The sequence below is a fragment of the Protobothrops mucrosquamatus genome, unplaced genomic scaffold (assembly GCF_001527695.2).
Source record: "Protobothrops mucrosquamatus isolate PMUCROS unplaced genomic scaffold, P.Mucros_1.0 scaffold1264, whole genome shotgun sequence".
NCBI classification, from domain to species: Eukaryota; Metazoa; Chordata; class Lepidosauria; order Squamata; family Viperidae; genus Protobothrops; species Protobothrops mucrosquamatus.
Window position 1 is genome coordinate 14,563 of NW_015387470.1, and position 11,619 is coordinate 26,181.

At 47.2% G+C, this 11,619-nt stretch overlaps 4 protein-coding genes across 4 annotated transcripts in view; 2 read left to right on the forward strand and 2 right to left on the reverse strand.

The window, feature by feature from the left end:
* Positions 1 to 537, reverse strand: part of ZP2 (zona pellucida glycoprotein 2) — a gene marked incomplete at its 3' end in the record, with an annotated part of 13,764 nt that extends 13,227 nt beyond the window's left edge. Inside the window, exon 1 of the mRNA XM_029285089.1 lies at positions 423 to 537. Within this exon, the coding sequence (XP_029140922.1) occupies positions 423 to 537 (115 nt within the window). The remainder of the gene's footprint in view (positions 1 to 422) is intronic.
* A 32-nt stretch (positions 538 to 569) lies between these two features.
* ANKS4B (ankyrin repeat and sterile alpha motif domain containing 4B) lies at positions 570 to 4,487 on the forward strand. Its single transcript, XM_015821160.1, has 2 exons — positions 570 to 733; positions 3,437 to 4,487. The coding sequence occupies exons 1-2, from the start codon at positions 570 to 572 to the stop codon at positions 4,485 to 4,487; spliced, it is 1,215 nt and encodes a 404-aa protein (XP_015676646.1).
* Positions 4,488 to 5,891: 1,404 nt separating this feature from the next.
* CRYM (crystallin mu) lies at positions 5,892 to 10,857 on the reverse strand. Its single transcript, XM_015821152.1, has 8 exons — positions 10,688 to 10,857; positions 10,439 to 10,577; positions 9,769 to 9,831; positions 9,244 to 9,345; positions 8,590 to 8,773; positions 7,206 to 7,327; positions 6,936 to 7,020; positions 5,892 to 5,956 (listed from the first exon to the last, which is right to left on the reverse strand). The coding sequence occupies exons 1-8, from the start codon at positions 10,855 to 10,857 to the stop codon at positions 5,892 to 5,894; spliced, it is 930 nt and encodes a 309-aa protein (XP_015676638.1).
* Positions 10,858 to 11,163: 306 nt separating this feature from the next.
* LOC107292094 (cytochrome b-c1 complex subunit 2, mitochondrial) overlaps positions 11,164 to 11,619 on the forward strand; it is a 13,774-nt gene continuing 13,318 nt past the window's right edge. Inside the window, exon 1 of the mRNA XM_015821153.1 lies at positions 11,164 to 11,205. Within this exon, the coding sequence (XP_015676639.1) occupies positions 11,164 to 11,205 (42 nt within the window). The remainder of the gene's footprint in view (positions 11,206 to 11,619) is intronic.

Consider the following 11,619-nt stretch of genomic DNA (forward strand, 5'->3'; position numbering starts at 1 on the left):
ACCCCCCCCCCCCCCCATAACTTAGTGCAATGTTTTTCAGACTTGGCAACTTTAAGAGAAGTGGACTTTAGCTCCCAGAAGCCCCCAGCCAGCATTCTCAAACCATCCCCGACAGGCAAAAAATAATATTTTTTTTCCTTTAATCATCCCCATCTCCCTGCCCAAGAGTGGGACTAGAACTCAGAGCCTCCTCGTTTCTGGCTCTCCCAGGTGATGTTATACACCTAGTAAGTCACCTGTGTGTGAATTGGGCGGCCGTAGAAATTGATGAAATCAATAAATAAAAAAGGCTTCAAAAGCGCACTTCTCTTCATTTTTCTTTCTTTTTTTCAAACAGCAGCCAAGGCTGTAAGATTTTTCAACCCGCCTGCTCTCTGGAGGATGAAATGTCCTATGCAAATAAATCGCGGGGAATAAATAACCTTTGCTTTCCTCGTCATCTGCCAGGTCATCAAAGAGTCCCGTCTGCTGGGAGGAAGCAGCCACAGCCTTGGGAGAAGCGTGGGGCTGAGTAAGCAGGTTGGGCCTCCTCCTCATCCTCCCACGGCCGACACCAACCAACCAGGAAGATGTCCACTCGTTTCCACCGAGCAGCTGCGGACGGCAACCTGGAATTACTCAAAGAAGCCACTCGGAAGGACCTCAACATCGCCGATGCGGATGGCATGACCCCCACTCTGCTGGTGGCATACCATGGCAATGTCGAAGCTCTGGAGATCGTTTGCAGGAGGGGGTGAGTGGCGGCAGGCTTGGGGGTTCCCGACCCCAAATCATCTTTGGGGAAGAAGAGAGAAGCGTGGCCAAATCCAGGGGTCTCCAAGCTTGCCATCGTTAAGACTTGTGGATTTCAGCTCCCAAAATTCGGCAGGCAGCCATTGCTTAAAGATCCTCCTTGAGGGCTGGCTGGCTGGCTGGGGAATTCTGGGAGTTCACAAGTCCTAAATTTGGAGAGCCCTTTTGCTATTCAACCTAAGTTAGCTTTCCGGTTTTGGGGACTGAGCTGAGATGGGTGGGAGGGCAGAAGGAGAGCCGTTGTGTCATGGCCCCAAATGGGCTGGGTTGGGGCATAAGTTGTTAAGGCTAAGCGTGATAAGCGAATCAACGCGGTTGTTAAGTTAGTAACATGGTTGTGAAGTGAATCTGGCTTCCCTACTGACTTTGCTCACTAGAGGATCACAAAAGAGGATCACGTGACCCTGGGATACAGCAATCGTCATAAATATGAGTCAGTTTCCAAGTGTCCGAATTTTGATCACGGGACCCTGGGGATGCTGCAAACGGCCGTGAATGAAAATCAGTCATAAATCCCTTTTTTCAGTGCCTTTATAAGTTCAAACTCTCACTAAACAAACAGTTGTAAGTCAAAGACGACCTTTAATGGGTGACCAAAGAGAGCCAAGAAGGACCCTCCCTCGTTTCTCATGCTATAAAGGTGACAACGGGGGAACCGTACTTTTACACTTGCAAGATTTGGTTAATTTGGCTTTGCGATCAAGTAAAATGTTTTCTGTCTGGACGACCTGGTAAGGCTGAGAAAAGTGTTGTGTGAACCAACTCGTAGACTTGGAGGGGGGGGGGGAAGCTTAGCTGTCTAGGCCAAATGCTGGATAGCTGAACCCCAAGTTCTCCTTCGCATCCTGGTGGGCATGCATTCTCACCTGTCTCATAGGCTGTTTGCACGGTTGCATGTAAGAGTCCCGGGTTAAAAAGCCTTCCAGGATTTGTGGAAACAGCACAAGGTTGGAAGAGGGCGGTGAGAACTTCACCAAACAGCAAGAGGAAGAAGCACCGCCATTCCCCCGCTCGCTTTTACACCAGGTGTGCTTTTTTTTTTTATTGCTTGTCGTATGCAGCAGCTAATAAATGTGACCTTTAAACTGTTCAGTTGTTTGACACCCATATTATAGCTGGTGCTGGGCAGAGAAGCTGGCTTTGGCTCCTTCCAATTCATTGGTTGAAATATGGGTTCCTCCAGGATTTTTTTTTTCAAAGGAGAATTGGGTTGAATGGCGGTGCAGTTCTAGAACATAGAACATAAACTAATAGTTTCTCCTTAGTTCTAGGTTGCTTCTCTCCTTGGTTAGTTTCCAACCATTGTTTCTTGTCTTGCCTTTTGGTGCTTTGGGAAATAGTTTGACCCCCCCCCCCTCGTCTTTGTAGGAGCCTCTCAAATATTGGAATATTGCTAAATGTGTCTCCCCTGGTCCTTCTTGTCATTAAACTAAACATACCCAATTCTTGCAACTGTTCTTCTTATGTTTTAGCCTCCAGTCCCCTAATAATCTTTGTTGCTCTTCTCTGCACGTTTTCTAAAGTCTCAACATCTTTTTCATATCGTGGTGGCCAGAACTTGAAGCAGAACTACTTTGCATGGAGTGTGTGAATCCAGGCAGTGTGTGAATCCTAACCACCCCCTTAGGAGAATAAAACAAACAGGGAAAGAAATAGATACATGCCCCTGTTTTTTGGAAGAGTGAGGGGAAAAAGGAGACAATTTAAGTGATGATCAGTCAGCGTTTTCCCCATGGGAACGCATTATTGAGGAAATCTTGCTCTAAGCCTCGGGATTTAAAATTCAAAAGAAAAGACCGAAACTGATTTTAGAAAATAACTCCTTGGAAAGCTATGCATTTTTGCCATTGTTCTTTTGCAGGGATACAGGGATCCTCTTCCCCCCTTGCACTGAAACCCCTGCACTGAGAAATATACGTAGCATGTCAGGGAACATGTACACTTTGAGTTATCTTCTTGAGATGCTAGTTGTTTTGCTTGCAGGGGAAAAAATGGCCGCCTAGAATACCCATTATAACACATCAGCTTCTGTGCTTTCTTATAATCTTTGCAAATTGGTCTCTGTGTCAGCATCCCCAACCTGGTGGCCTGTAGTCAGTCCTCAACTTATAACGGTTAGTTTAGTGACCAAAGTTACAACAGGAACCAAGAAAAAATGACTTATGACTGGTTTTCACTCTTAAAACCATTACAGCATCCCCAGGGTCACGTGATCAAAATTCAGAAGCTTGGCAACTGGCATGTACTTATGACAGTTGCCCTCTCCCGGGGTCATGTGATCATCATTTGTAACCTTCCCCACTGGCCTCCAGCAAGCAAAGGCAATGGGGGAAGCCAAATTCCTTTAACGACCAAGTGATTCATTTAATAACTGCAGTGTTGCTCAATTGTGGCAAGCAAGGTCATAAAATGGGGCCAGACTCACTTAACAACCGCCTGGCTTAGCCATGGAAATTTTGAGCTCCATTGTGGTCTCAAGTTGATACCACAATGTGTTGCACTTCAGCCCCTATAATCCCCAGCTAACTAGCCTGGGGATTATGGGAGTGGGAGTCCAGTACATCCGGAGGACTTCTGTTTGGAAAAAAAGCTGCTATCAAGGAAGAGGATGGGACTCTAAGCCATCTCTGTTGTGTCCTTTCAGAGGCGATCCGAACGCATGCGACATTTGGGGGAACACACCGCTACACCATGCGGCTTCGAACGGCCACACCCCCTGCGTCTCCTTCCTGATCAATTTTGGCGCCAACATTTTCGCCCTCGACAACGACACACGCTCGCCCCTCGACGCAGCGGCCGGTCGGAGCCAGTATCAATGCGTCCAGATTCTTGACAAGGCCGCCACCGAGCAAAACATCAAAAACCCCAAGCGGGTCGCCCGTCTGAAGGCACAGGCCCAACAGGAGGTGCAGCGACAGGTCCGCCTGTGTGAGAGACGCCAGGAGAAGCACCAGCTGGAGATGACCAAGCAGTTCAAGAAAGGATCCCTCCAGTTGAGTCACAACTCCACCACCAGGACAAAAGTCTCTCAGTTCTTCGCCAGCGGCTCCCTCAGTGATGTCCCCAAGCAGTTGAAGGACACCTTCAAACTGAGGAACAGAAAGAAAGAGGAGAACAGCACCGCCAGGAGCGGTGGAGCCGAGGAGGAGGGCGTCACTGGAGAAACAGCCATGATGGGTTCACCTTGTGAGAAGGATCTAGAAGACCTGATGTGTGGCTTTCAAAAGAAAATTGGCTTTTCTGAAGATGGGGAGGAGTCAGGACACAGGTCTATTTTCAACCGCCCGGGTCTTGGCAACCTCGTCTTTAGAAGCCAGAAGACGGAGACCTTGCTTCCCGAGAAAGAGGACCGGGCCTTTCAAATTCCGGAGCTCTTTCAACTCAAGGAGGCCCTTGGTGATTCAGACAATGAGGATGACCCTGAAGTTTCCTGGATGGAAGAAGCCGTTGGGTGGGATGAGGACAAAGAAGAAGCTCCTCCCCTTGAAGTGTTCCTGGTCGCCCATCATCTCCACGAATTTCTCCCCATCCTGATGAGTGAAAACATCGATTTGGAAAGCCTGATGCTTTGTTCCGACGAAGATCTGCAGAGCATCCAGATGCAGCTAGGCCCCCGCAAGAAAGTTCTCCAGGCAATCAGCAAAAGGAAGCTAGCTTTGGAAAAGCCAGGCCTAGTCAAGGATACCCAATTATAAACCGAGAATGCCGGTGCTTCCGGTCAATGGTTTGGCACCCCACTCCACAAACAGTTCCTCTTTCTTTATAAAGGTTGAGGAGGATGAGAGGGAGCCAGAGATGACCACTGTGCAAATCTCACAACCTCTGAGCTTCAACATTGCCAAGTAGCCATTGATTCAGGAGAGCAGGATGAAGAGGCCTCGAGTTTAAACACTGTAGCAGGAGAAGTGGCAGAATGTAGGGGTGGAGTTAAAAGAGGCATCAGCCTAGAATCCATACATAGTCACAAGCGAACGAAGCCCAGAATCTCCCTTGAGTGCCGTTGACGCTTTGTATTGAACAACAAAAATGAATGCTTGGGAACTGTAATTTTCTGAAATGTTAACTTTATTGTTGTTACCAACTACAGTATAGGAAATACAATCGACACCCATTTTGCATCAATATTGATTGACCCCAACATTTTTTCTATTTTTATTTTTTTAAAAAGGCAGAACTTTCTTAAAACCACTTTGAAAACCCGTTCTAGCCAATTATTTTCCTATGGTTCTTGATTGTCTATTTGCCAGTAATAAAAAGAAAGGCAAAGTGTATGCCATTAAATGCAAAATGTATGTGAAAATCGTTACATGTTAAGCAGAAATCAGATTGTAGAATCTTATATTCTAAAATTATTATTTCAGGTTTCAGAGAGAAAATCTGAGACCAAGGTCATCGACAGGCTCCCAAATAGGTAAAATTTTAGTTTTGGAATCTCTGAACATATAAAAATAAAACTAGAGCTAACACAGTGAACGATTTAGTGGAACTAACAATGTAGCCTTCGAGAGATGAGACAGTCTACGTTTATCCTTAGGATGCTGTAAACTTTGAATTAAAGTCACTATCCAAATACATGGAAAGAAGATTGATTCACATTAGAATAATTAGATAAAGCAGTGATTTCTCAAGATCAGCGACTTTAAGAAGGGTGGATGTCAACTCCCAGAATTCCCCAGCCAGCATGCTGTAAGATATGTGGACTTCAACTCCCAGAATTCTCTAGCCAGCACTTCAGCTCCCAGAATTCCCCAGCCAGCATGTTTTAAGATGAGTGGACTTCGATTCCCAGAATTCCCTAGCCAGCATGCTTTAAGTTGGGTGGACTTCAACTCCCAGAATTCTGCAGCCAGCATGCTGTAAGATATATGGACTTCAACTCCCAGAATTCCAGGCAGGCTGGGGAATTCTGGGAGTTGAAGTCCACACATCTTAAAGTCGCTCGGCTTGAGAAACGCCAAGAAAAATTATTTCTTTTGTTACATTACTATTTATCTTGCGATTGTAACATAGTAAGACAGCTTATTGTGCAATCTTAGCCGTTTTCGTTCAGACGTGATCTTCCTTTTATTATTCTGTGGCCTGATCAGAAGGTTGCGCCCTCATCCACTGGCTGACCAAGATTCAAAGACCAGTTTTGCAGTCACGGTGTCTTCAATGGCCATTCCTGAAAAAGATTAAAAAAATCACAGACAATGGGGGGAGGAAAACCATCAACCATCCTAGTTTGGCAGATGAGGATTAGAGTAATCATTTCAGTCCTGTTCTCTGAGGCTGCTAAACGGAAGCCTTTTCTACAGCCCTCATCTTGTACCCAGCATTCAGGAAAAATACAAGCAACCAAAACATCCAGGTTTTGAACTAGCTAGAAGTTGGTTTGTGTCAGGAATGGAGACATTCCATTGTTTAGGAGTTGCCTCCCTGGCTTTATTATATATATATATGTTAGCTGATATCTCACTTTATTATTTTTACAAATGACTTTAATATTTCTTCCTCCTCCTCATTTTCCTCACATCAACAACCCCGCGAGGTGAGTGGGGTCAAGAGAGAGCAACTGGCCCCAAATCAAAACTGGCTTTCATGTCGATGGCGGGACTAGAACTCGCCATCTCCTGGTGATTGGCCCCAAATCATCCAACCAGCTTTCAAGGCCTAAAGTGGAACAAGAACTCTCAATCTCCTCGTGATTATCTCAGTCACCCAGCTGGCTTTCATTCTTAAGGCGGGACTAGAATTCACCATCTCCTGATGATTGGCTCAAAGTCACCCAGCCAGCTTTCAGGCCTAAAGTGGAACTAGAACTCCCAATATCCTGGTGATTGGCCCAAAGTCACCCAGCTAGCTTTCATGGCTAAGGCGGGACTAGAACTCACCATCTCCTTGTTGATTGGCCCAAAGTCACCCAGCTAGCTTTCATGGCTAAGGCGGGACTAGAACTCACCATCTCCTTGTTGATTGGCCCAAAGTCACCCAGCTGGCTTTCATGGCTAAGGCGGGACTAGAACTCACCATCTCCTGGTGATTGGCCCAAAGTCACCCAGCTAGCTTTCATGGCTAAGGCGGGACTAGAACTCACTGTCTCTTGGTCTCTAGTCTGGTGCCTTCACCCCTAGACCAAACCGCTCCGTGGGACTGATCCTTACCCAGTGATTTGAACACCGTGGTTTCCTCCCGCAGGGTTGGTTTGCTTCCCAAGATCACCTCGCCGAGTTCTGCAAAAACGCTTGCCTGAGAAACAAATATCGCTCGGTCACTGAAGGCGCCCTCCAAACTGCCAACAGTCTTAAGTCACTGAAGCAGCTTCAAACAAACCCCCTGGCGTGGGGTAGGTACCCTTTGAAGACCCCCCCAGTAAAATGCTAAAAAAGAAAGAAAGACAAGGAAAACGGGGGGAACCGATTCAACTTCCTTACCCCCGATAAAATAACGTCTCCTGATTCGCGCAGGGCTGCCTCTTTCGAATCGACATACAATACCGAATTCCTCATTATATCGTCATCTAGTTCTCTCCAATCAGGCCGGCTGGCTCCGACAGCTAAAACACAAAATGGCAGGTGGTACATAAGCCCAACTGCTGTTTTTGTAGTTCAGCTGCTTTCACAGATAGTTCTCGTTTAGTGACTGTTCAAAGTTACGACGACCTTGAAAAAAGAGCCTTATGACCCTTTTTTTCATAGGACCCTTGCAGCATCCCCGTGGTCACACGATCAAAATTCAGACGCTTGGCAACTGGCATGTACTTATGACGGTTTCAGTGTTATTGGTTTTCTAGTTTTACATTTAAGCATTGGAAAAGCAACGTGGCGGCTGAGTCGGTCAATAATTCCATAACGTACAAATATCTTTAGTACAGATCTCAAACTATTACATTAAATGTTTCACCCCTTTTCCCCTTAGTATTTACTGTCTCATCTTTACATTAGTACAATTCTTGTTAATATCAATTAAATAAAAAATAACTTTCTTGCATGTATCCATAATTTTTTAGTTTACACATATCCTAGTTGTTTTAACATTCAGTCTTTTTAGACAATCAACATCCTGATTAATTTTTCCCAGTTTTTGGTTTCCCGTTAATATTTATATTTCCCATTTAATATTTATAATTTCCACATTTTAAATAACCCCAGTTCCCTTTATCACAATTCATCACAAGATCTAATGTTCAGAATACACGTCTTATCTATTTGAGTTCTCACCGTCTTACATCAACTATTTAGTAAGTGGAAGTGGAAGTGGAAGACTCTCTTTAAGTCCTTTTTGTGCAGATGAGAACAAAGGCACAGAGAGACAGAGTAGGCGAAGAAGTCCAACACTTTCTATTTTTTTCTGCATTGCAGGATTTAAGTTCTATATTAACTCACCAAATAGCTGGAGTTTACTCAACCCATTAACTTCACCAAAGTTCAGTTAGCACATGGTCCAAGAGCGGCTGCTATTTTTGTAGTTCAGCTGGTTACTGAACTACAAGTACAGAAAACAAGTACAGAAGTGGCAGAACATGAGAGGTCATCCAGCTCAGCCCCAGCTAATGCATAAAATCTTTAGGAACAACATCCTTGAACGGTAGGTCATCCTACCGTTAATGGTGGCTACAACATTGCTTTCCAAGCTCTCTTCTTGTGTTAACAGGAATTATCATCTAATAAATTGTTCAAATTCCTTCCGCTTTTATCCTTTGGCAATCCGAACCCATAGCTCAAGGAAAACATACCACACACACTAGCTCAGTAGGAAAACAAGCCTGAATTGTAACCTTATTGCAGAAAAAAATATCAAATCCCACGCATCCCTTACCATTGACGTGAGCTCCGGGTTTTACCCACTCTCCGTGCAAGATGGGCTGAGTTGCCATTGTGACTGTGACAATCACATCGGCCCCGCGGACAGCCTCCTGGACCGAGGAACACACCTGGACCGGTCCATTCACCATCTGAGCAAATTTTTCCGCGTTCTGCTTGGTGCGGTTCCAGATTCTAACCTTCATGGGAAATAGAATAGAATCTTTATTGTCGTCGTGTATCTTACAGTGAAATTAAGCGCCGTCCACAGTGCACACTACACACAAGTAAAAACCAGAAATAAAAAACATACATTATATATACACATCCTTCACATTCTATTCATCACTGCGCTGCCCCTAATAGTGCACTTCAATGTTGCACTAGACCAGGGTTCTTCAAACTTGGCCCTTTTATGACAGGTGCCTGGCTGAGGAATTCTGGGAGTTGAAGTCCACAAGTCATCAAAGGGCCAAGTTTGAAGACCCCTGCACTATATAGTAGTGTTTAATATGGTTACAGCTCTGGGATAAAAACTATTTTTCAGCCTATTTGTCTTTGTTTTTATTATCCTGGGGTTTTGCAAAACACTGATCGAAGCTATCCAGAAATGGCTTCGTATGGTTTAAAACGACAGGTTTTTTTTTCTGGTGTAAATCAGATTGCCCACCTCTTTAAATGAGAACAGCTCTGTGAAAAGTTCGTAGTGGCTGTAGGCCTGGACACCAGCTCCCAGAATGCAGAGGACCTCTGAATTTGCAGGCATTAAATACTGGGAATGCACATATTAGAGAGAGAGAGAGAGAGAGAGAGAGAGAGAGAGAGAGAGAGAGAGAATTCTTGTTAAATATGACTGTGACAATCGTTATGCAAATCCACCTTCTCCGATGGACATTTTTTGGGCCGGAAATTGGCAAAAAAGGTCACAAACCGTGGTCACGTGACCGCAGGATGCTTGTAAATACGAGTAAAGGTGAGTGCAGTTACTTCTTCCAAGGCTGTAATTTTGAACCGTCCAACAAATGGTTGTTGAGGACTTCCTGCATAGTCCTCCACATCCCTGGAAAATGTTGGGTGAAGACCTTTGGGCTAAACATCTCAGAATGTGTGGGTGGCCATATGAATTCTCCAAATAAATAAACATACAACAATTGAACAACTTTTGATCCTTATTTGGTCTACTAAAGGACCTCACCTTGGTAGCTATTGCCGAAACAGCTGCCGTACGCTTGGCTGTGATGACGTTGCCATCCATCACCTTTTGGAAACGAGAACATCAAGGGACAGGGCCAGAACATGAGAAACAGAAATAAAAAGCAAAAGTCTCCTGGTGATTGGCCCAAGGTCATCCAGTTGGCTTTCATGCCTAAGGCCAGACTAGAATTCACCATCTCCTGGTGATTGGCCCAAAGTCACCCAGCCAGCTTTCATGGCTAAGGCAGACTAGAACTCACTGTCTCCTGGTGATTGGCCCAAAGTCACCCAGCTGGCTTTCATGCCTAAGGCAGGACTAGAACTCACTGTCTCCTGGTGATTGGCCCAAAGTCATCCAGCTGGCTTTCATGCCTAAGACCAGACTAGAATTCACCGTCTACTTTTGATCCTTATTTGGTCTACTACTAAAGGACCTCACCTTGGTAGCTACTGGTGATTGGCCCAAAGTCACCCAGCCAGCTTTCATGGCTAAGGCAGGACTAGAATTCACCGTCTCCTGGTGATTGGCCCAAAGTCACCCAGCCAGCTTTCATGGCTAGGGCAGGACTAGAACTCACCGTCTCCCGGTTTCTAGCCTTGAGCTCTCCAGGTAATTCAGCCGCTCAACCCCTTCCTGCAGGGGCTGTCCGTGGAAGGACTCCAGAACTTACCGCCTTGAGGGTGCCGTTTGTTGGGTCAAACAACAGGACCGAGGCTTGATGCGAAGGAGACACATTCTCATAGAAGGTCACCAGCTTGGTTGTCAGGGCATCGTCCTTTGCGCTGTAAGCGGGCATGACCCCTAAAAAGCTTCGGAGAAGGAACAAGGGAAGGGGGTACAAGCTGGTCCTCAAGTGACGGCCAGATTTGAGCTCTGCCAGACGACCCCTCCCCTTCTCTCCCCTCCCCTCGGGGCTTACCCGCTGTGCTTCTGGATGGGGAGGACGGTGCGCAGCGGCTGCACCACGCCGCCCTCGGGACCGCTGGAGAAGGCGGCCAAGGCGGCTTCCAGAGCCGCGAGGAGGGCGCGGGAGGCGGGCCAGTGCTTCTGCACGGCCCCGGCCTCCAGGAAGCCCGGCGCGGAGCTCATGCTGGCGGCGGAGACGGAGGGAAAGCGCCTCTGCTCAGCGCCTCGCCCGGCCACCGCCCAGGGATGGCCCCGCGCCTCCTGCAGCGCCCAGCACCGCCTAGCGGGCGCCCGGCAGCCGCCGAGCTCTGCCCGCCCTCGCTGGGGAAGAGAAGGGAAGGGGGCGCGGCTGCGTTTTGCAAGCGGGCGCCCGGGAGCCGCCTCGCCCGGCTTGCAACAGCTGCGCTTTCCCCGAGTATTGGGGATGATGGAAAAGACAGGCTGGGGCATCTGAGGGGGATGGGAGGGGCAGGCTGGGGAGGATGGGAGATGCAGCTGGAGTATTTGGGGGTGATGGGAGATGCAGCTGGAGTATCTGGGGATGATGGAAGATGCAATCTGGGGATGATGGGAGATGCAGGCTGGAGCGTCTGGGGAGGATGGGAGATGCAGGCTGGAGAATCTGGGGAGGATGGGAGATGCAGGCTGGGACCTCTGAGGATGATGGGACACGCAGCTGGAGTATTTGAGGATGATGGAAGATGCAATCTGGGGATGATGAGCGATGCAGGCTGGAGCGTCTGGGGATGATGGGAGATGCAGGCTGGAGAATCTGGGGATGATGGGAGATGCAGGCTGGGGCCTCTGGGGATGATGGGACATGCAGCTGGAGTATCTGGGGATGATGGAAGATGCAGGCTGGAGCGTCTGGGGAGGATGGGATATACTAGGCTGATCTATAATCGTAATAAGCATGTGATTTGAGGCGAGATGCAGCCCGGAGCG